This window comes from Mustela putorius, unplaced genomic scaffold (genome assembly GCF_011764305.1).
Source record: "Mustela putorius furo isolate JIRA1106 unplaced genomic scaffold, ASM1176430v1.1 tig00000174_pilon_pilon_pilon, whole genome shotgun sequence".
Lineage (NCBI taxonomy): Eukaryota > Metazoa > Chordata > Mammalia > Carnivora > Mustelidae > Mustela > Mustela putorius.
Genome location: NW_025421304.1, coordinates 39,681,273 through 39,708,945, shown reverse-complemented (window position 1 = coordinate 39,708,945; position 27,673 = coordinate 39,681,273). Strand labels below are relative to the sequence as shown.

Here is a 27,673-nt window from a genome sequence, read left to right as displayed (position 1 = left end):
GCAGGAGCAAAATGCTGGAGAGGCACCCGGAAGAGAGAGCCAGTTAACTCTGGCTGCGAGACATGAGGGAGCCTGCCTAAGGGAAGTGCATGGCCGCCCGAGGACTGTCACTGGGGGAACAGACTCATGGAGGGGGGGCCCCCTCTCCAGCCCCTCCCTGTGCTTATGCTATGCCAGCTAGCGCCAGTTTCTTCTCGCAGCCCCTCCCATGCCTCTGGTGTGCCTCAGAGCCTTTGCACCTGCTTTCATACCCCGCCCCCAGTGAGTTACCCCAGGCACCGTCTCTCTTCACTTCACTTAACAAAGTCAACATTTAAAGGAGGAGACATTACTTTGTGACCTCAGCTTTCCAGATCCTGGACCACATCATGTTCCTGAAGCTCTCGGGACTTCTCTGTGGCGATGCCCCTCTTGTGATACTTGTTTGGTGTCCCCCCCCCCGCCCACCGCTACGTCGCAAGAAGACCAGAATTTGTCCATCTTGTTTCAACCATTTGGTGCCACCGTGTTGGCTTAACGTGTGCTGAGTGAAAGTGCTGAGACCACCAGCAGCCCCACTGACTCAGAATGAGCATGTCAAGTGCACAAGGCCTGGCGAACTTGAGGAAGGACATTGTCTCATTAACGACTACAGAACTGCGGTAACGACAGTAATAAATTTAAAGGTTTAAAAATTGTTATCAGAGATGACAGGCCAGTATAAAAATGACCCTCGTTAATGAACCAAAGTTTTTCTTGCTTTATAGGCCTTTCCCCGAATTCTCCAGTGAGCGAAGCCTGGATTTCAATCGTGAGATCTAACGGCTGGTCCCATTGTTAGCTATCGACAGCGACGCAGGATGATTTCAGATTAGATGTGTGCTGTGCGTTTATATAAAGGGGGGGGGCTCTCAATTTCTTTCCAGGAGTGTTGCTGTGCTCAACAGAGAGCACTTGGACCTGTCATCGGGGTCTCGAATAGAAGGCTAGCTTGCTGGGGGCCTGGCTTCTTTTTCATTTCTGAATCCCAGATAGCCAGAACCGCATGTAGAAACTCAGAAAGTGAGACTCATGTACCGGTGGGGAGCTGGGCTCTGGGCCCAGACAAGCGAAGTTGGCATCCCTGCCCCACCATAACCTCAGGCACGTTTCTTAACGGCCCCATGCCTCAGTTTCCCTATCTATGAGATGGGGGTGATGAGAGTCTTTCTGTCATAAGGCTAGTGTGAGAAATGAGCATGATGCCTACAGCGTTTAGAACGGTGCTTCCCAGATATGCACATAGTTAATTGCTAGCTCAAAAAGGGTGATTTTTGGGATAAAAATATTTTTCATCTATTTTTTGCTCATAAGACATGGTTCTTATATTTGCCACTGGACCTATCAAAGTGAAGATACAAGGCTGCTGATCCCATTCATTGGCTATGAAAACCCCTCTCCCAAAAAGATTTTATTTATTTATTTGACAGAGAAAGAGCAGGAGCACACAGGCAGAGGGAGTGGCAGACGGAGAGAGAGGAGAGGCTCCTGGCTGAGCAGGAAGCCTGATGCAGGACTCAATCCCCAGACCTGGGATCATGACCTGAGCCAAAGGCAGATGCTTAACCCACTGAGCCCCCCAGGCGCCCCTTCCCCCACTCCTTTTTTAATTTGAAGAAACGGTGGAGTGGGAGGGAGTAGCTTAGACTCATCTTGGTCAGTCCAGGAGAGAAGTCTTCTGTGTGTGCCATAGTGAGATCCAGAGCTCGCCCAAAACACTGTTCTGATTTGAATGGACAGGCAGGGGAGGGGTGGGAAGGGGGGAGGCATTGAAGTGAGGTTTGAAATGTTCACTCTGAGTGTGGGTTTATATGCTCGTGTCTCTGGCAAGCCCTGGAGGCACACGTGCAGTGAGAAAAACCAGATGGATACTCTGAAGATCAGCCCTGGCAAGGCACCCTGTAGAGGACACCAAAGGTCAAGACCAAAGAATAGGGGTGTAACCGCTGGGCAGAATCAGGCAGAAATGCTATGGGGATGAGGTCTCCTGGCACTGAGTGGTGGGCTCTTACCCCTTTCATGGCACAGAAACAGCTTAGTAGACTCTGGGCACGTTCTCCAGCTCTCTGAGCCTCAGTCTCCACACCCATGAAATGGGCATGATGGTAATAGTACCCGCTCGGGGCTGGCAGGAAGAGTGAACGGCGGAGCATATGTAAATCTCTTAGACCCTGCCCGGTACAAAGCCATTGCTTCCAGGTGTGTGCATTGGCTTTTAGATGCTTATTTAATGACATAGGACGAAGGAGCGGGTCCAGGGAGGGTTGGGCAGGCAGAACTTCTGATGGAATGATCAGTCTTGCCTTTGAGAAGAGCTCATTGCACGTTGCTGATGGGAGGCTTGCGCCATCAAAGAAAGATGTGTCTTTGAATTTGCAAGGAAAAAGGAGAAGCGAATCTCAACATCTCGTCCCCCTCCTCCCGCCATGACTTTGGGAAGGGATCACCTTGCTTACCCTCAGCTTTCTCATCTGCACGGGGGTAACAATGACAGCCTCTTGGCTGAACTGCCCAGGGTGGCAGGTGACAGAGAGTGTGGGGACCCAGACATGCACATCGGGAGAAGGCCAGGTGCCCTTGAGGGCAGAGATCAGGGGTAGGATCTATGAGCCTGAACACCATAGACTTCCGGCAAAATACAGAAAGCTAAGAGACCCACATGAACAGACTCTCCCTCAGAAGGAACCACCCTGAGGCACTCTGGTCTCGGACTTCTGTCTTCCAGGACTGTCAGAGAATAAATGTCTGCTGTTCAAGCCACACATGTGTGGTGCTTTTGGACAACAGCCCTAGGACACTAATAAATGTCACTTCCTCCAAGAAGCCCTCCCTGCATGTCATTGTAGGTGCCCACATGGTCCCCAACTGTGGTGATTTCACCCCATTCCATCTTGTCACTAGGGGCCATCCAAAGCTATTTTCTGGCTGGTTGTCCCCACTCTAGAGTGTGACCTCATTAGGTTAGGGTCTGTTTTGTGCTCACTGCCCTGTATCTCAACCTAACACGGTGCCTGGCAAAGAGGAGGCATGGAATCCATGCCTGATGGATGGACTGGTGAATGAACGAACGAACACACTTTGAAAAGCAACAGTATAACGTTATGGTGTGTGACACTTGAGCCAAGGCACACTGAGAAGACCCTTCTCATCAGTCCCTATCTTCTTAGATCCGGGCAGGCCAACAGCAAAAGAAAATGCTGCCAATACTGGGAAGATGGATATGGAGTCTGTAACTGAAATAGATTTTAGTTTGGAAAGACGTGAATACACTAAAATCAATTCTGGATTATTTTGTCTGATCACACTTAGGAAAATGGGCCCCTACAGAACTCTGGAGCTGTGGGCTACTTCCTTTCCTTCTTGCTTATAAGTTCACGGCACAAGATGAGCCTGTCCCCACTCCCCCAGGGATCCCTTTTGTGCATTATTTATTAACATTCTCCCCCCCCTCCCCCCTCTCTCTTTCTCCTTGACTGGTAAAGAAGCACATTTGGGCTTTCCTACAGTCAAGGTAGATTCGTTGACTCACCTCCGGGAAGGAAGTGAGCTCCAGGCCTCTTGGCTCTCAGTGAACCACAGTAAAGCTGATAGACCTCAGGATGGCTCGTGACTTCTGTGTCACCGTGGGGCCTTGATTTCCTTCATGGGCAGCAGCATTTCCTGCCACAGCAAGACCGACCTGGGATCTGCTGTCTGCCTTGAGTGGCGTCCCTTATCTCAAAAACCAGTGGGTTGGACAAGATTCTTTCACAAGTCCCCTCGACCACATGACACCTTGAGTTTTTGATAGCCTCTGTCCTCGCTGTCAAACATTTCTAATTTATCCCCTCGTTCACCTCTTATTTAGTCACACTCTACATGCCAGGCTGGGCGCTGAGGCTGGAACAGAGAATGAAAGAGACCAGTGTCCCTTCTTGAGGAGTTTACATTCTCCTTTGGGTAGAACGACCGTAAGCGAGTCAGTAACCTAACTAGATTAGAAGATCAATGTCACATGTTATGTGTTAGAATAAAACATTTACATATACGACATGCACCTACTAGAATAAAGTGCATCATAGAATATTACACAACAGTGTATAATAGCACATGTGTAATGCTATATGTAATATGGAATACAATAATATTTAATAGTGTATGAGCAGCTGAGACACAGCAGATGGTAGCTTTCTGCTGCATGAATAATAAACTCAGCTCTAATTAAACATTTGATATCATCACTGTGCTTGGCCCTACAGGCAATGTTGGAAAGGATGTGCCCCCCAATACCACAGCACTGCGGTGGTATTAGGGAGATACTGTATGTGTACATGATTACACAGTGACGTGATAATCATGTGCAGGGGGATGCCTAGTGTGTGTAGGAACAAGAAGGATGAAGCGACAACCTTCCTGGGGATTTTATAATGTGGGCATTGCAGGGTAACACGGACTTTTCCTGATACAAGAGAAGAGAAAGGCATTCTAGGGAGAAAGGAACAGAATGCATGGTGGCACTGAGACAGGCCAAAGCCTGGCATTTCGGGGGTGTCAGGTGTAGTGTGAGATGACAGTAGGCTGTGACCAGGTAGATGATATTTAGAACCATCCACATACAAGACCCAGTGATCTTACTTCTAACACGGTTCAGTACAAAATATTTTCCAGGTGCAGTGGGGGCTTGGACACTCATTTTCCAATGTGCGCCATTTTGGTTGCCTTTGGTTTTCTGTTACTGAGCAGGTAAGTTCTCATTCTGCAAGCTGCCTATGGAGGTGGAGTAATCTTATATTCTTAAAGTTAAAAAAAAATACGTTTGATAGCTTTGTGGTTGTTGCTCTTAGTGTGCGATGTTGTATTTGATAGAAGCAGATGGATGAAGTCTTCAGAGGCCTGTGCTAGGGAGTGGCCCGGTGGTGAGCCTCTGTCAGCTGTAGTCAAAAATTGGTTTCATTGCCACTGAGTTGCTACTGACCCTCAGAGCATAACCAGAGGGTTAGCAGAAGTACGGGATTTGCATAGAGGTTCACACAGGGATGGTGGGGATCAACACATCATGAATATAATTATAAAAGAGTGATTAATGCAATAAATCACCTGGCTGTCTGGTCTACCTTTACAAGCAACTTGAAGAACCAGCCACGGGGCAGATTATGTTTTTTTGCTTAAAAAAATCCAGATGTTTTGATATCACACGCACAGTTTCTAACTGGCATAGGCATTTTCCACAACGCAAGATTTCTCACCCTGCTGTCTGTGAACAATTAAACTCAGGAAAGCACACACCACTCTCTTCCTTTGCTGGAAGAATTCTGTTTGGATGATGGCTTCTATTTATAGACCATGCCTGTATTTGTACAAATGTTTCCCTTCATTCTCTTCTACTCAAGAAATCCAGCTGCAGACATGGTGTTTCAAGAACTTCTGAAATTTGAACCCTAGCAGATTTAGCTGATGACTTCGTGTTTTTCTATGACCTTGGTGCAGGAGAAGAAAGCAATGAACTCACCCTTTCATGTAGTGTTTTCAATGTGGGTATTGGCTGTTTTGCAGCTAACCCCTTGTTAATTACGTGATGGGAAGTTGGGAACGCAATTCGAGTAGATGGCTCCTGGAGTCCTTAGGCAACGTGTAGGCCCACACAAAGATGGACCAGGAACTGATGTAATCAGAAGTCGTGTTCCTGTTTGTGTAGTTGGAAATTGTTGGAATCTGTGCATTGAAATTACTCTGTTCTCTTTTCTCCAAATATTCTATTTCTTTATGGATTGGGAATCCCTCCATCACCGCACAAAGCATGGCACAAAAATCCCAATAGTGTATGTTTGGTTTCATTTAAAGCTTCAGACACTTAGAAAACTGTCAGATAGGTGATTTCACAGTATCACGGAAACAAGTCTCCTATATTTCACCATGACAGCTATAAAAAGCTTCATGGGAAGAGGGAGGATGTTCTATTTGGAATAAGATTTAATCATCTTTAAAGATTTATCTGGTTGTTAAAATGTCTTGGACTCCACCTTCCAGAAAAGTTACTTGAGTCGGATAATTGAAATGGGTAAGAAATAGGTGTTTGGCTTTCTGGATTAATCTCTATTGAGCAAGCAGAATGTGTAATTACATGGTCAATGTTAAGACATAGGCATGCCTGAATTTAAAGGGCTCTCCTAGGGGAAGTAAAAGTTGAGCGAGGAGAGTTTTCTTCAAAGCACTCAACCATACCGCATGGAACCCTGGCGGACAGGACAAATCCGTTCACTTTAAATAGCCTTTTGGTAAAAGAAGGCGCAGAAAGGGATTTCCTAACCACCAAACAACCCAAAACAAATGAAGATTCCAGAGTAAAAGAAACCCCAGGTATTCATGTCCGTTCAAGACCGAGGGGCTCCGAAAGGGAAGCTTGCCACAGATTGTGCAGCTCAACTTTCTTGAAGTTAGAGTGACCTTGGTTATCAATATCAAGGAGGAGATGCAAACATTTTTTCAACTTTTCACTGACAGGTGTTGATTTTGAAGCCAATAGTAAGAGGGTGTGGGCACTGAGAAACTATGTCATGATAGTTCTTTAATCCATATTTTTAACAAAGATATGGGGCTTTTTGTGCCACACTGAATTCCATGTTCACATCTATTGTTTTTCCTTGATGGTCCAGATTAAAAAGCAGAAAAAAATCAAAGATTTCTTTGTTTATGGTAATTGGGGAAAACGTCTCCTAGACTGGCCCTCAAATTTAGAATAATCGAGAATATGTATTTAACACAAAAACTCCCACCTATATGGAAGCACTGGAGAACTACCAAGGCAGCCAGAATGTGAGAGTCAAGGATTGTGCAGAGAGGGAAGCCTATGAGGCCAATGTTTTTTTTTTTTTTAAGATTGTATTTATTTATTTGACAGAGATCACAAGTAGGCAGAGAGAGAGGAGGAAGCAGGCTCCCTGCCGAGCAGAGAGCCCAATGCAGGGCTTGATCCCAGGACCCTGGGATCATGACCCATGCCAAAGGCAGAGGCTTTAACCCACTGAGCCACCCAGGCACCCCACTGAGGCCAGTATGGGATTTTACCCTTACAGTATTTTCTAAATTATAATGGCACAGGGACAAGAGGCTAAGGATCTGAGCAGGAAGCACGAGCTAAGTGGCCAGAAAGCCAAGCAGAGCTTTCAATAATCTCGTGGGGCTGAGCAGACAACTGAAATTCAGGGTCTCTGAGGTAGAAGAGCCCTTGTAAACATACTAGACTTTCAATGAGGGCCCCAGAAATGCTGCACCTGAGGACTAAGGAACACCAGGAAGTAGATTAGCCCCCAGAAGAGACTGAAACTCAACCATAAACCAACTCAATTCTAGACTTATTTAAAATCATCTTTTTCTATGCTTATTAGTTTCAGGAAGTAAAAGTAAATCCTTTCTTGAGGAGAAGAACATCAGCCAGAGTCCCAAATTCCCTTTAAAAAGATTTCACATGTGTTATTCATAATTGCATTTAAAAAAAGTTATAGGCAGGCCAAGGGACCATAACACATCACCAGAAAAGAAGTGAAAAATACTGAAAATAGAAATAGACTTAGAAGTGATCTAGATACTGGAGTTATCAGACATTGAATTTAAAGTATCTCTGAGAAAAACATTTAAAAAAATAGATAAAATGGAAAATTGCAGTAGAGAATTTTAATATATAAAATAAGTTCATGGGAATTATATTTAAAGTACAAAAGGTGGAATTAAGAGCTTGATAGATGGGTATAATAGATAAACATAGCAGAAGAGAGAACTGATGAACCGGGAAACAAGTCAACAGAAGAACAGACAGTCTGTCTCTCTCTAATTATATATTATTATATTATATATGTAGTTATATGTAAATATTAGAATTGGCAGACTTAAACTCACGTATATGGTCTTGGCATTACATGCGAGTGGACAAAATAATCCAAGTAAAAAGACTAGGATTATCAGAACTGATAAATAAAAACTCATATATACTCTGCCTATAAGAAAGGCACTTTAATGTAAGGTTACAGAAAACTTGAGACAAGAAAGAATGGAAAAAAATGGAGCATAATGACACTAACCTTAAGAAAGTTATTCTAATACCAGATGAGGTAAGTGTTAAAGCAAACAGCATTTCCAGAGGTAGAGAGTGAGTTTTGCAATAATAAAAGATCAAAACATCATAAAGATATAATAATTTTAAATTTGTAAGCAGTTAATAACAACAGCTTCAAGTATACAAAAAAAAATTAGATACAACTAACAGGAGAAATAGAGATATCTATAATCATAGATGCCATATCTATCCTTTCAGTAACTGATAGCATAAAAAGATTAACAAAATGTAGACGATTTGAACAAAAATATTAAATAACTGTAGATTTCACATTACTTTTACATGCACTTGGGCCATTTATCAAAACAGATCATATTCTGGTTGTAAAACAAGTCTCAGTAAATAGCAATGGACTATAACCATATCAGTATGGTCTCCAGCCACGGTGGAACTAAACTAGATATTAATAGATCCTAAGTACATGGAATCAAGCAACACACATTTAAGCAATGGTGAGTGAGAGGCATTTTAAGAAGTTCCTGAGCTACTGATCAGGTTCTACTGATCTGAGTTTCGCGTTTGACTTATGAGTCATAAAATCACTCAATATTTGTGTACTTTTTAATGTAAAAGTTACATGTTTACTTAAATAAAGGCCATAAAAACTTGAGTTAGGTATATTAATTATAATTTAGAAAGACATTTGGGAATGATTTGGAATGATTTGATAAAATAAGTAAGCAATTATAAACTCTTAATTTGGAACAATACTATAGGTCAATATTCCTTTCCTTTCTGACTATTAGGGAATTGAGAGAAAATTCAGATAAAACTTTAGTGGATTCTACATGAAGGTTCATGGCAGCACTATGCACAATAGCCAAAAAACCAGAAACAGCCCAAATATCCACCAGTGGGTGAATGGATAAACAAAACATTGTAAATCCGTAGAACAGAGTATTATTCAGCCATACAAAGGAACGGAATTCTGATACGTGCTACAAGGTGGAGGAAGCTTGAACACACAGTGAAAGAAGCAAGTTACAGAAGGCCACACCACATCCTGCGTGACTCCACTTACGTGAAATGTCCAGTATAAGCAAGTGCATAGAAATACAAGGAAGATGAATAGTTGCTACCAGTTTTGGGAAAATGGGGACGGGGAGTGACTGTTAATGGGCATGGCATTTCTTTGGAGTGATGGAATGTTCTGGAATTAGCAGTAATGGGTGCACAACTTCGTGAGTCTACTAAAAGCCAATGATTTTACATTTTAAAAGGGTGAACTTTATGATATGTGAATTATATCTTAAAAAAGTTATTAAAAATACTTAATGGAATGTGAAGCAGAGTGGCAAAGTGAAGGAATGCAATAAGTAGATGTTACCCTGACATCATCCTGCATCAGATTGTTCATTACGAGGAAAAAGCAAATTTCTAACACGAGAAATAAAATAGCTCCTTGATTGCCTGATAAACCAATAAATGAATAGGAGTGAATCATGATGAACACATTGGTAAAGATTTAAATATCTCGTGATTTTACCTGCCGTGTCAACATCACCAAAAGTAATATAAAATTCTTAATATGCCTCAAAACAAGGGCAGAGGTGACCCCCATGGATGACATGGTTAACAAGGGTCATCAACTTACACAAAAGCATTTGGAAATTGTACAACTACATATTTGTGTACATCGTATATGTGTGTGTGTGTGTGTGTGTGTGTGTGGATACACACTTGAATGAGAAACCTGATATTTTCTCAAATTTAACACTTCTCTAAATTTACATGAGTTTTCCAATGATGAAATGTGTTGTGAAGGTGAAAAAACACGTTTCTAAAATCTCAATCATAAAGAGCAAGTTTCTATCAACCCTACCGGGGGCAAGAGTAGACTTTTTGTTGTCTTTCTATAGAACCGAAATTACATAGGTACTACATAAGGATAAGGATGAGACCATGGAGGATGCCTTCAAATGTGTAAGATAAAGGGTTAATTAGGCAGTTAACTAATAAAATATTTTTATTATAACAGCTCATAGTCCACAGAAAAATAAGACTCCCAAGGCATCAAAGTTTCTGGAGACCCTGGTTTTTAGGATTTGGAAACTGACCCTCCACACGCATGCGGTAACCCAATCCTAGCATCTGCCGGTGGCTCAGTTTCAGCTTGCCGGCCTCCTGCTCATGACCTTTACCTTCCCTCCTCTATGAAAATCACAGTGTTTACCGATCTCTCATCTGCCAGCTGGAGGATTGGACCTTTTAAGTTATATGCCATTTTTATTACAGGTGTTGTAATGTCATAGCTCAAACCTAGCAACATTTACCTTAGAATTCATCAAATTGCCAAAAAACAAAAACAAAAACAAAAAACAAAAAACAAAAAACCCCAAACCCACAAACCCATAAAAAACCAAACCCAAGTTGTTAAGTTTAAATCACCAATAGTCATACTAAGGTAAAACTGAAAATTAATTGATTGGAAAAACGAAGAGAAACTCAATGTCTGAAACTAACATTTAGTAGAATCTTTGTGTAAGGAAACTCAAAGCAGACCCTCCACAGGGAGATAAGAGCTTCCAACCCCAATACTCACAAAAGTCAATGACAAAAATCGAATTCATGTATCAGTCTTAAGTATGACCTTGGTTCATCTTATCTGGTGACATATTTTTAATGTTAAGATGACCTTCTGGAAGCATTCAGCAAACACTGAATTATTGAGTGCCTACTGGGACTGGGACTGAGAACAAGAGAGATGTGGCCTTGCCTCTCAGCAAGCTTGTAGTCCCTGGAAACAATCACAACGGAACACACAGACGAGCTGACTTTGTGCTAAGAACTTACTTTTAAAAATAACCTTTAAAATATCTCCTTCCTCAGGAACAGCCCTTATATTGTCCAGGACGGCAATATGCCAAGTCAAGATGGAATTATGTCTCGGGCTCCCTTACAGATAAGGGAGACTAAGGAGATGAAAGCAGAGTTCGTGTGGGTTTCTGGGGGAAGCTCTTCAAATGGCATTTACTTATGTGGCAGGTCCTGCTTTGTCCTTCTCATTTCCTGTTTCTTTCTTCCTGTGATGTAGCATGATGGCTGGTGCCGCAGTGACCCTATTGTACTATGAGGCAGCCTTGGAGAAGATACAGAAGCAAGATAAGAGCAATAAGGGACACTGGAGATGTCGTGGTGTTAGCACATCGGCCTGGGACTATCCACCCACACACTCTCGTGTGAAAGAAACCATACTTCTACCTACTTTAACAAAGTGTTATTTCCAGCCGCTCTTATCTGTGGCCACACATAACTTCTCTTTCAAACAGATAACAAAATCAATATCTCTGCAGATCGAAGATCACATCAGAAAGAATTAAACCAACAAAACAACTATATATTCCTACGAACTTCCTCAGAAATGTCTTACTATAGCTAGAAACCTGTATATGACAACATCTTGGGTGATTTTTCTAGACATCCTCAAATGCAAATGACTACCACTTCCATTCTGGAATGATTAAACTTCAACTTCCATCTGTAAACATTATTTCAGCTTCAAGATCACAAGCAGCACGTTTCCTCTCGCTCGTTGTATATCCTATTGGCCTGCCTCTTCCACATCCCAGTGGCCACTGCACTGGGCTGAGCTCTCCTCAGGACTTCTCTTTCCCCCCTTAGCAGGTTTCTCTTGGCCTGTTTTGCTTTTGTTCACAGTGATGCATTTTACTGATTCTGCCACCTGTCCTCCAGAGTTCCTTTTCCCCTTGAACTCTATGGTCTGAACCATTGATTTCAAATGACCAGGTTTGTAGATCACATTAGGGGAAAGCAGCAGACTTTCAACATGGGAAGAGATGTCCCTTTGGATTAAGAATGTCAGTTGACCTTTTACATCTTAGAAACTTCACCACCATTTTGCTCACTGCCACTATCTAGGTCGCCGCCATCTCCCTTGTCACGGCCTTCATCCCAACCTTGCCCTCACCATCACCCTCCATAGGACCACTGTTCTCTTGACCAATGCCCTAGAGAAGAGTAGGCGACCAGCACTATCTAAATACTTTCTATCACCTGCTCATTTTACCTTCACAAGAACCTAACGAGCTAGGTTTTACTGTCAGCCCCATCAACGGGTGAAGAGACTATGACAGATGGTTAACATGCTCATATCCATGGTGGGATCTGAATCCAGTTCTGGTTCCAGAACCCATCTCTTCCCCTCCGTGTCCTACCACCTCTGGCAATTCTGGCTTCCAAAACATAGGAATCCCTTTTCAACAACAAATCAGCCTCTCAGGAATTTGTTAGAAAATCTAACTGTGAACTTCATTTATCCAACATTGAACAAAGACTACTTTGGGACACCCAATACCCAAGAAGGACAGTTTCGTGGACTTGCTAGCATTCCTCTCACTTGATTTCTTACATCTCTGTAGGAGTTGAGACATCACTTTTGCCCTGTGGGAATGTCAAGCTCATTGTCCAATGTCCATTTGAAAAGTTCTGTGCTTTTGCTGATATCCACACGTGAGTATATTTTCCATGACGCTACTCAATGTCTCTTACTCTTAGGATCTGAGTTAAATTTTTCTTTGCAGTCAGTCGTATCAACAACAACACCACAAATCTCTCCCTCACAGTATTTAGTTCACGACGAGGCACATGCTTCTTGTTTCCTGAGCCACAGGCGCTAAAATCAGGGCTGTACTGAACTAATTAGTCTCACATACCCGGTAACATTGCCAGGTCTCCTTATTTTAGATTGGGGTTATGTAATTTTTATTTTCATTACAATGTCTATATTGAATATGAAAACAAGCCTTTAGTACATTTTTGGGGGGCATAGCTTTGGATATAGAAATTCTGCAGGTAAACGAGCATCCCCAGCGAATGTCCCATAGGACACCTGCTGAGTGAGACAAGATGAGGTGGCCGGGGAAAAATTATTCCTGGGGCCAAGTAAGTCTGAAAAACCCTACAGACTATCCATGTCCCTCTTAGAGAAGTAAAGCAATTTAAACATACCCGGGAGTGTTGCGGTAAAAGAAATCTTTCCTCTCTTCCACCCCGAGTCACCCGTATCTAGCTGACCCTGAAGTCTTCCCCTGCCCCGCAATGATGTAACTCGCAGAACTAGTTTTTTGGAATACCAGTTTGCGCAACTCGGGGACAGTGGGCATTCGGTTTTAGCCGTCATAGGAACACATCATGGGAAGCAAGAGAATGAAGCCATATTTGCTATTTTGGTTTCTGCCACGTGGAGGTTGGAATCCAGAGTGCCCACGACCCCCACGGGAGAGGGGGTGATTTCCACCCTGAAGGCGTCACGCACACAGGGCTGCTGGGGAGGAAAGGGCACTGGGGAGCCAGGGCGCCCTCCTTTCCTGAGCCACCTGGAGTAGCCCTGGGATGAGAGAGAGAGAGAGAGAGAGAGAGAGAGAGGAGAGAGAGAGAGAGGGAGATGTGGAGCAACTGCAAATCCCAGACATGTGGCTTTTAGGAAGCATAATATTGCCGTTAGCTGCCTGGCTCCCTGGGGGCTGGGTTCCCATCGCAGTTCTGTCACTGACTCTGCCTGTGACCTTGGAGCACTTAATTAGATTCTCTGAGCTGAAAGTAAGTTCCCTCACGGGTAACGAGTGGTTACTGAAACCCATTTCACACGGTCGAATGAGGCAAAGAATCTCAGGGGAGAGCCCCGTTGGGGCTGGTGGATGACCAGCCAAGTCCCAGCCAACGCCGAAGGCTATCCTTACCCATCCTATGCTCTTGGTCAGTAAGAGGGGTGTCAGATCTTCGGCCCAGGCCCTGACACCCAAGAGAAACCACGGCGTTGGTGTATTTCCACCAGAGGCATGGTGCAAATAGCTTCCTGGTTTGGACACAGATTCAGCAAGGGAATGTAATTCTGTGTACCTAGCCCGGCCCCAAACATTGCTCCGTTGCAATAAATGGGGCCCAGCAACCATGATCCATAATCATAAAAGCCCAAGAGCCGAGAATAAATAATAGCTCTTCCAGACAAGCTAACTTGGTGATAATTTATAAGCTCCTGGGCCACCTTGTTATTGCCAAGAAAATCTGCTTTACCTTCTCGCTGCTGTTCGGTCTAGCCTCTCAATCTGTACTCCCCGGAAAAAAATACTTATTGTTATGCTAAAATCACAATGGGCCTCACATAACTCAGCGCTAAATAACACCGATAAAACTAGGAAAATGGCACTTTGGCATTAAAAGTTATTTTCTTATGGACTTTAACAAGATTCAGTGCTTTTGTTCTCACAGCGCTCTTTCCAGCTTTATGTACACACAAAAGACACCAACGTGAAAAAGTACGAAAGAGCAAAACGACGCCCCCTTTCCCACCGGGAGGGTTTCTGCTGGCAAACCGGCAGCCGGCAGGGGCTGTAGCGTGCGGGATTGATAGCGCTCGGCGACCATGGCCGAGAGCAGCTGGGGTGGTGGGCGGCAGGCAGTGGGCGTTTACCTCTTTCTTGGTGAATTTTGGCGAGTGGTCATTTTTGTCATCGATCATGATGGTCGCCGTGGCTGTGCCTGTTAACCCAACATCCAGTCCTGCCATGTCTTGAGCCTCGATGATCAGTTCATACTTGGGATTTTCCAGAGTCTATAAAGCAAAAACACGACAGACAAGACGGCATTTAGGTTTGGGCTGCCACCTGGGGCTCAGGGGTCGTGGGGGCTACGCCACCCCCTCCCCCATCAAGGCAGGTATCCCGCACCCACAGAGCCTGCACCTGTTCTGCGTGACTGTGCCTCTGGCATCTCTCCAACACGAGACTGTCACGATTCATACAGTCGTGGGGACGGAATCTGTTTTCTGTCCTTGCTGAAAGGGGCACTCGGTACATTCCAGACTGTCCTGTTTCCGGGCTTTGGGGAGACAGACATTGCACGTCTGACATTTACACCCATTCATGTCATTTCACAGTGACCTCACGAAACTCTACGACGGAGGTCAAGTGTGACGATGAGACGGGGACAAAGGTGGCAGCTCTGGGAACTCACCTTTACTGAGCAACCAGCTAACCAGGCATGGGGGACTGGATTTTGTACTTCATCTTTTCAGTAAGTGTGTTAAGGCGTATATAGGGTTCTCATTTTACAGGTGAAAAAAATCCCAACTGAGGTTTGGAGTCGCTTGTACCGCATTTCTTGCGTGTCATTTATAGGCACTTGTTTCTCATGTTAGGTTAATTTTGGAAGATGCACTTTAATCCATGCATACTTTGACGGCTATTTTTCTTCTGTGTTTAAACACTCAAAACAACTACCCAAGGGGCTCGGACCCCAAGACTCATATGTAACAACCCCCGCCTTTACACTGTCTTCTAGAAAGGATTGGCTTGTCTTGGCCAACAGCCCCCCATTCTTCTTCTGGCAAAGCAGCACCCCACTTTTCCTTTGGGGACCTACCCATCACCTATCCTTTGCCCATGGGGTTTGGCTTGAACTGCCATTCCCCGACTGCCACCCTGCCAACTTCTGGGATGAGCCCTGATGAGAAGAAGCAAGTAAAGGTCTGCCATTCCAGGGGATGGTGGCGCGTCCAGGCTCGGGACCTGTGTTTGACATTCGAGAGAAGGAAGGTCTGCGTCCCTGTGGTATGAGCCTGCAAGATGTGGCCTGGGGGCTAGATGAGCTGTCTCAGGACCACAGCGGGACTTGGGTCGGGGGTGGGGAGCCCCATCTGAGAATGAAGCCCATCTTCTGACAACGAGACTTGAGCTCTGGAGAAGAAGAGGCGTTTCCCAGCGATTGTACTGGATCACCGTATCATGCCATGCCCGAAGCCAGTCTTGCCTGTGGACTTTTAGCTAATGACGGCTTTAATTTTCCTTATTTGCTTAAACCATTTTGGAGTGTTTTCTTAATCACTCACAGAGTTCAAGTTGAATCGCCTTCAATAACAAACATAAAAGGTCCTACCAGTCGCAAATCGTCTTGCTCGTATGACAGCTTCAAAAGCCGTTGCTTATACCAACCAACAATTCAGAAATACCATGGGGAGCAAAAACAAAAACGCAGTGGGGATCTAGAATTTCCTTCTAAAATCAAGAGTTTACATGGTAAATTTTAACAGCTCAATGCTAGCTGTCCCCAAAACTTTCCAGCATTTTTAAAGAGTGTTTGGCTCCCTAGGGCACCTTTAATTGGTTGTTTCTTAACTAAGAGCTCCTGAACTACTAACTTAAGGAGTAGGAGTTCTGTTGTATGGTTTGGGAGGCTCTAAACTCTCAGATTTGAGAAAAGAAGTGGATTGCTGAGACAAGCCTTGGACAGGATTATTCACAATGTTTCCTACTCCCCAGCTTCATTATAGTTGACATATAACACCGGGTAAATTTTAGGTGTACATACACTGATGGGATACATGTATGGCTTATGAAATGAGCTCCACTGGGATGGAAAGCCACGATTCTCTAACTGCTGAGTATAAGCAGAGTTCAACACCAAATCTCGTTCTAGGTGATTCTGATTGTAGCCGGTTCAGTTCCATCTACTCTCAAGCTCAAGTTGGAAAATCATCAGCTTAATTCGAGTCCACAAGTTGGGTGGGATTTACTCTTTGCCATAAATTCTGCAGCTGGACCATATGAAACCAGTCAATTGGGCCCATTTTCAAAATCCTCCCAGAGTGTCTCTGGACATAAAACCACTAGCCAGGTCTAATTTCTAGTATAACATTTTTACTTTTCTAATAAAACATTACATGGTTTTAGAAGCATTGAATCATAAAAATAAGAAATTATATGAGTTTTTCTGATAGCAAAGAGATCAGGGCAAACTCAACAGCCACTTTCCCCATGTAATGTCATTGGCCAATATCATTTCCTGACATCACTTTAAGGGTTGCAGAAAATATTATGCTATGCATACTTTATAATTTATTTCATCATCTTATGAGGACTTTTGGTTATTTCCAGTCTCCAAACATTTTTGACAATTGCAAATCACAATGCAATGAACATCTTTATTCAAGAAGCTTTCAATATACTTTGACTCTTTATTTTTTGAATGCTAGATTCCAAGCAGTAAGTAAAAGAGTATAAACATTTTTAAGGCTCTTTACAGTTGACCCTTGAACGATGTGGGGGCTAGGGGGTGCCCATCCCTGTGCTATTGAAAATCCATGTATAGCTTGACTTCCCAAAAAAGCTAAGCCCACTGTTGACAGAAGGCCTTACCGATAACATAATTAACACATATTTTATATGTTATATATATTACACACCATATTTTCTTAATAAAGTAAGCTAGACAAAAGAAAATGTTAAGAAAACCATAGGGAAGTGAAAATACATATTTAGTGCTGTGTTGTATTTACTGAAAGAAATCCGTGTATAATCCACACGGAGGAAAGCGTCGCTGTTCATGGGTCATTTCTATTCCTATCTCAGTACCGCGTGCCTAGAAGACCTGACCAATTTCCCTGTCAGTCTTGCTAGAACATTTAGTGTATGATCCTGGGCATGGCTTCCCCCTAAAGAACAGCTGATCTTGCCCCGTGACACAAACTGGGGGCCGAGCGTGGTTGTGGGATCGCTATCTAACAAGGCTGTGAATTCCTCCCAGCATTACCTTGCCCCAACATGCAGTGCAGGTTACTGTGGACACCCACCCCCCCCGGGACAGCTTCAAGCACCAACTATGGACACATGTTGCTCTGCTTCCCTAGTGACCCCTCCCTCTTGCCCTTGGACCAAGGCTATCATTCCTTGGGCGGGGGTCAAGGGGGGGAGATGGCGCGTGGGTGAGGGTGCTCATTGCTTCCTCACTCTCAGTCCAGGTGGAGTTCAGGAAGGGTTGACTCTATCCGTGACAGAGGGATGGTCACGTGACTCAGGCCCAGACCATCAGAGTCTCCCCTTCCCATGACCTTGCGATGAGCATGTAACCCAAGTCAGGCCACCCAGGACTGAAACTCAAAATTCTGGGACCTACTTCCTTTAGTACTCTTGGGAAGAAGGAGTTTTCCTTCTTTCCTTTGGACTTGGAGGTGGGCGGACACAAATCTGGAGCTGGTAGTGACCCTTTGCAAGCACACAGAGAAAGTCAGCCTGAGAAAGAAAACGGCACAGAACCACCCGAAGGAAGAGATGGAGTTCTTCCAACCTTATTCGAGCCGTTTAATCGTGATCCTTGAAGGCAGAATCTCCCCCTCATATTTTGTGAGTTCTAGGAGCTAATAAATTTCGCCTTTCCATAAGACATCTAAATTAAATGTTCCATGAGTAGCAACAAGGGAGTTTTGACTAATACTGCAACTAACGCTGTGATCAATTACCTGGTTATTTGCAAGAAAGTGTGAGAGCTATTGTACCGTCCTACAGTATCACAACAGCCTCTTCACAACGGCATTCCAATCATCTTGTGCATACATTATTTTTCCTTCTCCCCTGAGTAGAAACCCTTTTGTTTTTGGACCAGAGAAAGTTAATTCTAATTTTTTCCTTCATTAGTTTTACATTCATTTAACTGGAAGTTACTAAGCATTTAATCTAAATAGTGTGCTGGGTGCTGGGAATACAGGGTCATTTCTTCAAGGATCCGAGGGAAGTTTCAGGGTTGGGCATGGCTACAGCCATGAATAATAGCACCAAAGTGGAGTTGGGCTCAGCAGAGGCAGGTATGAATTCTTAGGATAGCTCAAAGGAAAGACGCATCGGCTTAACTCTCTTGTAATTGGACAAGTTTTATAAAGAACTTTTAAAAATGAACTGGCAATTCCCATCTACTGAAGAAAATAAAACTTTATGAGTGCAACGAGAAATAGATTGATTAACCACGTTGAAAATCAATTAGACAATTAAGGAGATAAATTGTGTGGTTTGGGATGAGATGTTCGCAAAGTCTCAATTTTCTGGCACACGTAAGGCTACTACGAACACATGTTTTTATTCTTGGAGAAATACCCAGTTGTTTTAGGCAAATAGAAAAATACGATCGTTTCTAGAGCGGAAAGTGAGGACCGACCCCCCCATTTCCCCAGCCCCACCTCCGAGAGGCAGTTACCATGAGTGGTCTGATGTCTCCTTCCTTTTCCCACACATTACACATGCACGCACACGCGCGCGCGCGCACACACACACACACACACTCCAAACGCACATATCTTCAAACAAGTGACACCGTTCACATGGCTATGCAAGTTGTTCAGCCCTATCACTGCTGTCCCAGGGCTGTCCAGCGCATGGTCTGGACCCGCCACCATTCACGCAGCCCTTTGTACCGGATGGTCCCTCATGGAGCTGTTTCCAAGTTTTCTTCCTTAAAAGCGGCTCTTAAGTTGACAAGTCCACTGGCTTACCAGTATTTGGGATATTTCTTTGCTGTGATCAACAGCATTGCTTTCCACAATGACAGCAGTAACAAAAACCGAACAACCCGATAATAAACGCAGCCTCCTTGGACAGGTGAAGGACTTGGAGAGAATGCCACCTGGAACCCCTCGCTCTTACACCACCGGAACAGCCTCTTCCAATCACGCCTGCCCCGCTTCCCACGCCAGCCGAGCCTTCTTCCGTAAACCCCTCGCTCCCACGGTCACCCGCTCTGCAAGTGTACGCACCCCTGCTCATTTCTCTACCCCATAGCAGTCACTTGCCTTGGTTCTTCTGCTGGAAAAGACTCGAAGCAGCCCACAGCTGCCGCATTCTCTAGGAAGGACCGTTGATATGGAAAAATAGGTCCCGGTGGCCCCGTGCCATGTTTGTCTCCCTCGCACGGTTGACTGACCTCACATAACGCCCTGATCATAGCTGGGACGATCAGATTCTGGGAATATGAAATATGGACTCAGGCCCTGGGGAGACAGAAGGAAGGGCAAACCTGCTTGCCTCTCACCATGTTACCCCTAAGCCCAGGAGAGGACTTTTGCTTTCCTGAATGGTTTGGGATGCAACTTCCCATCCTGGTCCTTCTCTCTGCCCACGAGGAAGGCGGACTGCCCCTGGGGGTCGAGACCTTCAGCTGTCCAGCTGTTCTGTCGCTCAGTGGGTGAACTGAATGGAGGGTTGGAAGCCCCACCGTCCTCTCGAGACCAAGCTGTTATCTCCCAGGACAAGGACCTTACCTGATTCTTATGTTTCTTTCTCTCAACTCGTTCAGGGCTCACTGGGGCATGGGTGTGGCCAACTCCAATAGAAAGAGCCTTTTGGGCTGCCTTAGGCTGAAGGCACTGCTCTAACCAGAAAGACGGGAGTTGTATGGCCATGATCTGAGACCTTACTGCCTCCTGGCTCTGACCCTTGCCTCAGTTTTGGAACACACTCCTGGATCTCCTCGGGAGAGTCTTTTGGGCACTGAAACCAGCCAGAATCGGTTTCCGTCCCCTGGGCTGAAGCCAGTGCTACTTGTTCACCAAATCCTATTTCCTTGGACTCCCAGGCACACAGCAGGGCTGTCAGGTGAACGTATGGGATATGGACAGAAGTGACACTGGCAGGGTCCCGGAGTCTCCCATATAATCCTCCATGTTCTCCATTTCCCAGAAAGGAAAAAGCCTGGATTTCCAAACGGCCGCGTGGGGCAGAGCCACTCCGCCGCTCCGCCTCGGACCGCGACGCGAACAACACACAAAGCCTCCTGCAGGTTTCCGGGAAGTCGGTTACAGAGCTCGGCCTCCCCTGGCTAACGCGAAGGCTGTGTTTCCCGTTCGGCTGTATCTGGGATGCCCATTCACCATCTCCCCACGTGGGTGACAAAGTTTTCAAGGACAAGGCCCGCGCTTTTGACCCCGCCACCCAGCCGGTACGCAGCCAACAAGGTGGGCGATTTACTTCCATTACCGTTAATGATGATGCATTACTGTTTCCCTGGACCAAATTCTATCTCCGAGGTCTGAGCCTATCAGTGGCATTTCCCCACCACAGTCATTTATTCTCAGGGAACAGCTTATACCTCGGGGAGCTCTAGCTCAAGGAGAGAGGATTTTATTCTGACCCAGAAATGCGCTGCGTCAAAACTGGGAAAATTAAATTGGCTGTTCTGATTTTATTTTAAGCTCTTTGATCGGTAACATCTATCAGAGAGAAAAGCTGCTCTTTTGGTTTGGAACCTGTAGCCACACCCTTTGTATCGTGTTTGCTACTTTCTCCTGCGTGTCTGCTCGCTACCAGGTAAGAGACAGCCCGGAAACGGAAGGAAGCTGGTGTGTCCACGAGAGGAAGCCTCGGGTGTGTCTCCACAGACATAGGCCGGGTTCACGGATCACACTGATTTTAAAAAACCAAACATTTCATCTCGCAAAAACAAGAATCATGCCATGTCATTAAACACGGCACACAATCAATCACTAGACCCTCAGTGTTTCCCAGGGCCCCGATGACATCCATATGAGGAGGCATTTAACGGAACATTTATCACTAATAACAAGCATAATGGTGGCTGTGGGGGGGGAATCGACAAATAAACATTAAAAGGAGAAAGCTTTTGCTGTTAACCCACGCTGCGCCCTGTCGCTCTCTTGTCTCGTCCCGAACGCTGTCCCCAGGTCTCTCCGCGCTTTGTCCCGACTGGATTTCTTCCCCAGGCCCCTGGCTTTTTCTTCCGTTTTGACATTTCCACCCCTATTTCTTTTTTCCTTCCAATTTTGTTTACTTTCATTGGTGGTAAGAACCTCAGAAGTCTTCCCCCTCATCACGTGTTTGATGCCCTTGTGAAAATTTTGGCTTTTGAGCTTGGGTGCGGAGCCGGACTCTGTCGATAACAGGACTTTGTTGTGGTCGTGCATTCTCGAGTTCTTCCTCTGAGAAGATGGCAGCCAGCTCACACTTCTGTGAGACCCCATCTGTCCGCCAAAAGGTACAGCGAGGGGGCGCCTGGGGGGCTCAGTCGGTTAAGCGTCTACCTTCCACTCGGGTCATGATCTCAGGGTCCTGGGTTTGAGCCCTGCATTGGGCTCTCTGCTCATCCGGAGCCTGCTTCCTCTTCTCCCTCTGCCTGCTGCTCTCCCTGCTTGTGCTCGCTCTCTCAGATAAATAAAAATCTTTGGAATTTAAGAAAAGCTCCATGAAGGCAGAAGGCAGGGAGCTGACCGCACACAAATGGACCTTATGGCATTGCTCCTAGGAAGGTCCCCCCCACCCCCTGCACTTGGTGGCAGGGTCATCTGGTCAAGTGACTTAGCTTGCTATTGACTCAGTCTTCTCACCTGTAAACTGGGAGGAGGGAAATGATCATACTTGTAGAGTAAGGCAGATAAAAGGAGGTAACATCAAGCACTGAGCACCGAGGCTGGCGTCTAAGCGTTCCAGACAGGGCTGCTGTTACCCTGCAGTAGAATCTTTGGAGAGTCTTCTTCTTTTATTTTAAGAATTTATTATTTATTTGAGAGAGAGAGAGGGCCCAAGCAGGCGAAGGGGCAGAGGGAGAGGGAGAAGCAGAGATGCGGACTCCACACTGAGCAGGGAGCCCGATGCGGGACTCGATCGCAGGACCCCGAGATCATGACCTGAGCCAAAGGCAGACAGACGCCTGACCGACTGACCCTCCCAGGTGCCCTTTGGAACGTGTTTTGAAGGTGTAGCAAGAAACTGAGTGTGGCCTCCAGGAACAGTCCCGAGGCAGTGAATGCTGCCATCTTGCCACTGAATGTGCCTGGGAGTGGACCCTTCTAGGCCAACCTTCTGATGACACTGAAAATTCGGGGCAGACACCTGGACTGCGGTTTTGTGAGAGCCCATGGAGTGGACGACACAGCTGAGCCATGCCCAGGGCACAGAAACTGGGAGATACCGAACACCTCTTGTCCGAAGTCATTACGCTCTGGGGTCATGGGTCATGCAGCAATCAATAACCAATACAGTCCTTTTCTCCCCAGCACTTATTGCAGTCTGGAACATTCTTGTTTATCAATTACTTGTTTATTGGCCATCTTGGAACCGACAGTTGGAGCTCCCTGAGGTCGGGGGCCTTGTCTTGTTCAGACCTTCATCTCCCAGCTACTAATTCAGTGCCCGGCACAGCAGAGAGGTTGGCAATAATCAGTCGATTCTAGATACATTCTTTTAAAATAATGATTCACACAGAGTCGTGTATCCACAGCGCTCAACAACAGGTTCTCGGGTTTGTAGTGTTCGTCAGTCTCGGCGGCCCAGCTACTCTCCTCGTGTAGCTGGTCCCGAGCCACCAACATGCTGTCCTGGAGTGCAGAGTTGGAAAGTGATCCCCTCGACCCCCAGTTCTGATTTTTGTGGTCTCTGTTACCTGTCGTCAACCACACCCGGGAATCAAATGCTCTTCCTTCTGACGTGGCCAGAAGTTCAACGGCAGCCTGATGCCCCCATCAGATGCCTCCTGACTCCCTCTCATCACAGAGGCTGAGGACAGTACAATAAGATATTTTGGCCAACAAAGAGTGAGAGAGAGAACAGATTCACATGACCTGTGGTATATTGTTTGAATTGTCCCATTACTTCATTACTCTTGTTAATCCCTTCCTGTGCCTAATTTAGAAGTGACGCTTCAACAGAGGTTATGTATGCAGAGGAAAACACCTGGTCCTTATCGGGTTCATATCATTTATGGCTTCAGGCACCCACTCGGGGTCTTGGAACACATGCCCCGCCGACAAGGAGAGACCACTGTGGACACCACCAGTTTGAGTGAGCCCGTGACCGCTGGCTCTAGGTCACCGACTGGGCTCTAGGAGTCCAGGAAGTCTGTCTCTTTCAGTAAAGCCCTTTGTTGTCTAACGCTGAAGGTACTGTTAACGAGAAATTGTAACATGCGCTTTCTAGCAAAGATACAGTGTCATTCCTTCCCGTATTTACTCATGAGCTGTGCCCAGGCCACGCCGTGCAAGACTCCTTACGACAGGACACCTGCTCGGGGACCGCGTTCTTCTCCAGGTCAGCCGCACCTGCCGCCTGGTCTATAAATACCGCAGACAGATCGGGGAAAACATTATCTGAAGCAGAACGCGTCGTTGTCTGTCTGGGCTTTGATTTACCCACTCGGGCCACAGAACACGGGGGATCGGCAGTCCATAAATCCAGCAGGCACCACATCCATCTCCCCGGAAAATGTCCCCGATTCCCAGGGCAGACGGCGAGGGCCGCTCTCCCATCTCCCCGAGCAGGAGCGCGAGTCTGTTCGACTGCTGTGTGTGTCTCTAGGCCTCCCTTTGCCTCGCTCCCCGGTGCTAATGTGAACATTCACGATCCTGGCTGTTGCCCGCTGTGTTTTCATTCCCAGCTGGGGTCTGCGGGGTAAGGGGAAGGCCGAGCTCATTCCCCCAGATTTCCTGACTGCTGGCAAAGTCAGCAGGGCGAAGCGACGGAGGAAATAAACAGCGCCTCTTCGAAATATGCGGTTGGAATAGCCGAAGTGACAGATTTCAGGTTGAGGGACGCCAACATCACATAAAACATTTCCAGGAGCCGCGTCCATCTCTCGATGTTACGGAGGAAATAAAAGGCCAATGGCATTCGTGAGTACTTGGAAACATCACCCTCTTTAGGCCCACGCTGGCGAATATTTGACATTCAGCTTGATTCCACTGAAACCTGAATCCAGAGTCTACTCGTTTCGGGTAACTCTGCTAAGATGTGATGAACGACACACACCCTGCCCTTGGGGCATTTATATTCTAGATAAACAGACAAAAGTCTAGTCCTCAAGGTGTGATGAGGTTACATATCCTAAACTCGCCGACTACAATCTATGGGAAGGGGGTCAGAACACAGGGTGCTTGGGAAGGTCTTACGGAGTTTCCTTAATTCGCCAAACATTTGCTGAGCCGTTATTTTCCGAGGCGTTAGATGTTATCTTCGATGGTAGCGACCAGGAAAGGGAGCCCCACCGAGTGGGAAATAATCCCCACGGAATTTTAGCAGAAGCAGAGGGGAGTAAGAAGAGTAATGTGAAGGACACGTTCCTGCAGAAAGAGTGTCCTACCGCAGGATTAGAAGTGGGGTCTGGATCTGGAAGTTTCTATGAGAGGAGATGGGAGGCTCTTCATCCTAAAGGCCATTACACTCCCCCTGCCAGTAACGGCGGGAGGCTGATTCTGATTCTGGTCAGGACACCGTGGGGATTACGTAAGGCATAATCTCCACCTTCAAAGGACTCATGGCTTCGCTGCAGATAAAACACGTCCAAGCAGGTCCACGAGGCACCGGCGGTACGTGCTGAAGGTGGCCTCAGTAGGTCCAGGTGTGAAAGGGGCAGTTGGGACGGGCTGTGGTGGCTTTTTGGGGGCTGGAGCTGAGCTTTGGAGCATGGGTGTCGGTGTGGGTGGGGGGCAGCACCCAGAAAGCGAAGGGGAGCCTGGGAAGCAGGACAGAGGTGGCCAGAGGAGACATGCTCACTGGTACGGTTGGAGTCAAGGTTGGGAGGTCACTAGACACAGCCTGTTGGTTCCTGCGAGGACCTTGGAGATCATCTGGTCCAGGCCCACCTTCGAAGGTCACAGCGACCCCCACGGGTGAGGAAACAGAAGTTTTCTTGGTTTTATCTGTTTGAGATAAGGAAGTGCAGACCTGGTTCTCTATAGTTCTTACATATTTCTGCAATCGCTGTTTACCGCATTAGCCTGTTTCTTCCAGCCTTTCGGCCCTGCACTGTCATGGCAACATTATGCCTGCTAAGAAAAGGTGCTTAAGACATAGTGTCTGATCTTGTCTTATATTGTCTTCTTGAACTTGCTTCTGTCAGAATCCCCCGGTGGGGGGGCGCACCCTACAGCACAGATTCTCAGCCCCCCGCCAAGTGCTGAGAGCTCAGTGGTTCCAGGCAAAGGCCAAGCCTGTGCGTTTCTGGGAAGCTTCTAGGTGAGGCTGTTGCCGCGGGTCTGAAGACCACACTTGGGTCAGCACTGTCCGAATGAACATTTGCCAAAGGCAGGTCGACACGAACTCTCCTATATTTTACTTACACCCACCTGTTCATGATACAATTGAAATGAGAGACAGGAAGCACTGTTGGCTAAATGTTCTCTCCAACTCTGATATTTATTTTCTCACCCTTTCTAGAAAAATCATATTCCCTTTAAGACACTAAACATCCACCCCAGGGTGGCTCAGTGGGTTAAGCGTCTGCCTTTGGCTCAGATCCATAATCTCAGGGTCCTGGGATTGAGCCCCACATTGGGATCTCTGCTCAGCAGAGAGTCTGCTTCCCGCCTCCTTCTGCCCACCGGTTTGCCTACTTGCTTTCTCTCTGTCAAATAAATAAAAGAAAATTTCCCAGGGGTTGGGGGGTGGGGGGAAAGACACTAAACAGCCTCTTCCAGGCATCCTCTATAAGTTTCCGTGTGAATGTTCTCTGTCTGCTTCTGGACCAGTCACAGAGCTCTTCATCTTCCCCTGCAACATGGCCCTTCCTCCTGGAGCCCCAGCTCAAGCTGGCAAGGTGGGGTCGTCCTCAGACGGACCCCCTGTCCCCCACCTCAGAGCGCCTCAGAGGGGCAAATGCTGCTGATTTCAGCCCTGCCCCCTCGCTCCGTCACTGCCCCCATCCCGTGACTTCCCGCCTCTGTCTTCGTCACCTGAGCTATTCCAACAGCTCCCAGACTGGCCCATCCGCTGCCTTCCAAACACGGCCCACCCAAAGCCAGCCAGAGGGAGTCAACTCGACCACTGCCTGCCCACAGGCCTTCCTCAGAACCCTTCCGTGGCTCTTCAGTGGTCACAGTAAGTGGTCAGGATCCCGCTGCGCGGAGGACCCGATTGTCACGGCTGACCTCCCAGGGCTCCTCACTCACCGTTACGCTCCTGCACCACCAGCTCTGGCTTCCCCGCCCTACACCTCCCTGAGCCCCACGCCCTCTGCAGGGGCGTCCTTCCCTGTAGGGTTTCTGTCCCTGGAAGGCACTTGTCCAAAGTTGTCAAAACTTTGCCTCGATGTTGCTTCCCGTATAGTTTCCTGCTTTTCCCAGAGCTGCTTCTTCCTCTTCTTCTGGACTAGCCCTAGCTCTACCCTAGTTTTTCTCTTGGTTGCCTTACTGACACTCCCAGCAATTTCCTCTTCACATGTCTGTCTGTGTAATTATGCTGAGATGCTCTGTGTCAGGTTCATCTGTCAGGCCTGGTGCGTGGGAGAACGGAGCTCTAAGTGCCATCCAGCTTTTGGCCCTAGAAGCTTTTATACCTTCTGTGATAGGCAGAAGAATGGTCCCCAAAGATGTCCATGTCCTAATCCCTGGGACCTAGGACTCATGTACCTTACATGGCAAAAGGGACTCTGAAGATATGATTTGGTCAAGGATCATCCTGGATTCTCTAGGTGGTCCAAAGTAACCACAAGCATCCTTATAAGTGGGGGATGGGGGGCATCCGCATCGGAGAAGAAGACTGTAGGAGGAGGGAGGGAGGGAAAGGCGGGGAGAAGTTTGAAGAGGTCACACTGTTGGCTTTTCAGTTGGAGGAAGGGGCCACGAGACCAGGACTGCAGAAGCCTCTAGAAGGTATGAAAGGCAAGGACACAGAGTCTTTTCCGTAGAGATCCCAGAAGGAACCAGCCTGCTGATGCCTTGATTTCCCCCCCAGGGAAATGCCTTTTGGACGCGTGACTTCCAGAACTGTAAGATCATCAATGCGTGTTTGAAACCACAGAGCTTGCGGTCATTTGTTGTGGCCGCAGGAAACGCACGCACGT

The 27,673-nt window shown here is 46.5% G+C and overlaps 1 protein-coding gene across 1 annotated transcript in view; it reads right to left on the bottom strand.

Annotated features, from left to right (window-relative positions):
* Nucleotides 1-27,673, bottom strand: part of CDH13 (cadherin 13) — a 981,609-nt gene that overhangs the window by 117,943 nt on the left and 835,993 nt on the right. Inside the window, exon 8 of the mRNA XM_013056985.2 lies at nucleotides 14,538-14,678. Within this exon, the coding sequence (XP_012912439.2) occupies nucleotides 14,538-14,678 (141 nt within the window). The remainder of the gene's footprint in view (nucleotides 1-14,537; nucleotides 14,679-27,673) is intronic.